Below are 4,132 nucleotides of genomic sequence, written 5' to 3' on the forward strand. Positions count from 1 at the left end.
GCAACTAACTTAAAATTAGGTTGAAGGTTCCTACAGGCCAAGCTAGTCAGATCTTATTTATGAATTTCTTATAAGACATTGGAGAGTCATTCCTTGATGTTCAGATTTGCAAGGCCTCCTGGAGATGGGAAAGACTGGAGCTGAAGGAAGCAATGAGGATGGTAGGTCACAAAATGCAGTGTGGGGAAAAACAGAGGGTCTGCTGGCATGGGAAGGAGAGGGACAACTCAGGAGACAGTTCTAGAACAGAATGAACAAAAGTGAATGGGGTGGTGGGTGATAGTGATGGGGAAGTTGGATAGAGGTAGACTTTAAATCAAAAGGCTTATTAAAATCAGCCAGAAACAGCTGAGATGAAGTTCTTCAATCAGGACCTCAATGAATGAAGCCCCTCAAGTTCTACCTCCTTCAGTCATCTCCATTCATCAGCAGCAATCATCGTCTCCATCAATGTCACCCCTCCACTAGTCACCTCCACTGAAGCTTTTTAACCTATATCTCCTGGAAGTTCACCTCCCCAAATTTTCCCAATTCATCACCTGAGTGAGAATTTATCAAAAAATTTTTGTTTTGGTACTGGAGATTAAACCCAGGGGCATTTAACCAATAAGTCACATTCCCAGGCCTTTTTATTTTTTATTTTGAGACAGGGTTTCACTAAGTTGCTTAGGGCCTTGCTAAGTTGCTGAGGCTAGCTTTGAACTTGCAATCGTCTTGCCTCAGCCTCCCGAGTAACTGGGATTACAGGTATACTCCACCATGCCCAGAAATCTCTCCCATTTAAAAAATTTCCGATCTCTGAGCAGCCCTTCACTATATACTTATACAAATATTTGTACCACCCTTAGAAGGGAAGGAAGCCACCCAGTTTTCTCTGTTTCATGAGTGCCACAGGCTAGAGATGACCTTATTTACTAGTTTGATCTTAGTTCCAGGACTTTGGTGGCTCGAGGCTGAGAGGGAGCACAGATGGAGGTGGGGGACAGGGCAGATGACCAGTGGGCGTTGGGTGCAAAGTGGCATACCAGTCCTCTGACTGGTGGGGTAGAGCAAATGAACCACCCATGGAGGGCTGCGAGGGAAGGGCATGGTTATAGGGGTGAGGGAAGCAGGTTACCGATGGAGGTGGTGTTGTGTAGGAATAGGGACAAGCAGTGGACTCTGGCAAGAAACCAGAGAAGGTGGCAGGAGATAGATGGGCCAGTGGCTGGAGCAATGATCGCTCTTGCTTCCTTTGCTTAGCTCTGCGGTTCTGGAACCAGACCTGAGAAGAGGGAAGAATAGCAAAATCAGAGCTTCTGTCCCAAATAAGTGGTGCTGCCACATGTGATCCCCTTCCTCTAAGGACTGGAGGTACAGGCACAGGGAGTAAGCATATCCCACATCACCAGAGGAAGGAAAATTCTACTAGAGGCATGGCTGACCTAGGTCTGCTGACAAACTATACCCTTACCCCTAAACTGTGTCTAAATTTGCCCAATTTCTACAACTTCAGAAGAGTAAGAAATGTCACCTTCCAACAAGAAAGGGATAAATATGACATAGTGACATTTTCTCTCTCAAGATAATGGGAAATACGCCCTAGGATTCAGTTTAGAGATGAAGACTATTGATAAATGTAATTGTTACAGAAAAGGTTGGATTTAGGGGAGGATTTAGATTTAAGGTTAATTGACTCTGTGGCTAGGATTGAGGAAGCCTTGGACTGGATGAATCACAAGGCTGTGGTTAGGGACAAGGGACAAAGTTGTGAATGTCTGTGAACAGTTAGAATTGCGTTACTGTTGGAGTTCACATCATTATTAAATGTTGGGAGTAGGTGTTGAAATTCAGGTCAGATTAGCTTAGAGTGAGGGTCGAACTTGAGTGACATTCACAGTGTAGAGGAGGTTGTTTTAAATGGTGGGTGAAGTTTAGTTCCAGTGATTGTCTATGCCTAAGCAGCCCCCCAGCACTAAAGAGAATCTGCATTTCTCTCTCAAGGTAGGAGGGATCCTGGGGTATCACCTGGATTCTGGCTTCACTGAGGCCTGTGTCCCGTGCAAGACCCTCTCGGGCCCAGATGTCTGGGTACTGGTTCCTTCCAAAGGCTGATTCCAGCTGTTCCAACTGTGTGGGGCTGAAGGTAGTGCGGTGGCGGCGCCGGGAATGCATGTGACCCCGCTGTCCTCCTTGTGGAGAATGCCTTGGTCGCCCCACTCCTACAGCAGAGAGCCTCCTGTAGGGCTGAGAGCTCATGTCTGAGAAGGGAAGGGAAAGGAGGGAGAAGTTACTTATGCATGGGGTCACCTATCTGTCACTGGACCATTTATGTTGATCCCTGTATTCTGCTCAATGCCCCCCTGTGCTGATTCCCCTTGGGACACCCTGCTCACACCAGAAATCCTTCCTCTTTTATAACCACTGTTGCTGCACCTAGCTCAGCCTCAGTTGCTGCTTTACCTCTGGGACTGGGTTGTCTGCATAAGCTTACCTCTTAGACTCACTTCCCATCCTGGGCATGCACACTTTGTTTACCTGACAACTCCGCTGACTCCGTTACTGCCCCTTTACATGCCTTTCACCTCCAAGTACACTGCACACCCACCTGGGGCACACCTTGTAGGTCTTCTTTTGCTTTCATGCCCTAACAAGCTTTCTAGGTTTCTATCGAAGATCCCCTTTGCTTGTTTCCTGCACTCATGAGTTGTGTTCAACTTAACAACTTTTTTATACAGCTCTCATCCTCCCATACCCCCCACCAGGGAAGACAAAGCATTCCCCACTGTTGTACTCAGGCACACCCTCCCCTTACCTATGTACTCTCTGTCATCTCTCCTACCCCTGCCCTGGCCAGGCCACCAGGCTGCAGGAACCTGAGCTCGTGGGAAAGGCTCACCTCTCCTCGCTGCAGTCTCAGTAAGCCCCCACACTAATTAGTCTGAGAACTGCTGGGGGAAGAGAGAACAGGGAGGGAAGGGGAGACACCTGGGAAGGTACATGCTGAGAAAAGGAGATGTCTGGAGCAGACACCTATTCCCATGGGGACCCAAGTGTGTGGCTCCCACCCAGTCTTCACTGTCCACCTTGGGGACTTACATATATTGTACTGCTCTCTTATGATCAAAGCCCTGGCCCCTCCAGCTCCCTCCCTCATAGAAGGTAGTGCCTTCAGATGAGCTCTGAGGTTAGGAGTGAAGGCATAGACTCCAGCTGTGCCTCATTTCCATCTGTAAAGCAAAGAAGTTCTATTGTTCTATACTATTTAAGGATCCCATTGTTTTAATATGCTAGAATTCTGGTTTTCATTTCTTCTCCTAACCTTCCTCAGGGTGAACCACTGCCTCAGAGGAGACTAGATATTGAGTCTCACACCTGTTGCCCACCTCAGGGCCCCAAGCCCAGCCTGGGGATTCACTCACCCACTGTGGAGGTCAGAGTCCCTGTGGCTGGGTATCTCTCAGGCAAGAGGCTGCTGCAAATTCGCCCCTTCCTTTGCTTACCCTGCTGGTTCCTCCCTTCAGCTTCCATGACTAGCCACCAACACCAAAGATGGTCCAGCCTCCTGTATCCCTGAATCTTTGATTCTAGCTCAGTCTTTCTGTTTCTGTTGATCCCCTCTATGCCTGTGATCTCTCTCCTTCTTCTGTTTGTACCTCCGTCTGAATCTCTGATGTGTGTGTGTGTGTGTGTATAGGTACAGATAGATATCTATCTTTTTCACTGTCTCTTCTTTTTCTTCTAATTCCTCATTCTCATTCCCCACCTCTCTCTCTCTCTCTCTCTCTCTCTCTCTCTCTCTCTCTCTCTCTCTCCTTCATCTGATTCTCTACTTTTCTCTCCCTCAATCTTCTCTCCACCAGGACGCTGCTCTCCTTTCAGCTGCCTATTTTCCCACACCACCTCTCTCTCCTTGAGTCTTGGAGGAGTGACCTCCTCCTGGCCCCTGTGGGCCCATCCAATCATTACCTGGTCACCAGAGCCCCCTTTCTCTGGGGAGGATAACAAGCCGGATGAGGGAAGGTGTTCTGTTGGAGGGTCCAGGGACTGGGGCCAAGAGCTCATATTCCCAGGGGACCAGTTTCTTTTGTCCAGTTAAATCCCTTCCTGGGAGCAGGCAGAGAAAGGAAGGGGAAAATACATCCCTGCTAAG

General features: G+C 48.3%; 1 protein-coding gene across 1 annotated transcript; it reads right to left on the reverse strand.

Annotated features, from left to right (window-relative positions):
- Window positions 1-925: 925 nt before the first annotated feature.
- Window positions 926-3,510, reverse strand: Prop1 (PROP paired-like homeobox 1). Its single transcript, XM_047554947.1, has 3 exons — window positions 3,402-3,510; window positions 2,008-2,240; window positions 926-1,264 (listed from the first exon to the last, which is right to left on the reverse strand). Exons 1-3 carry the CDS (start codon window positions 3,508-3,510, stop codon window positions 926-928), a joined length of 681 nt encoding a protein of 226 aa, XP_047410903.1.
- Window positions 3,511-4,132: the final 622 nt, after the last annotated feature.

Source organism: Sciurus carolinensis, chromosome 6 (assembly GCF_902686445.1).
Source record: "Sciurus carolinensis chromosome 6, mSciCar1.2, whole genome shotgun sequence".
NCBI lineage: Eukaryota > Metazoa > Chordata > Mammalia > Rodentia > Sciuridae > Sciurus > Sciurus carolinensis.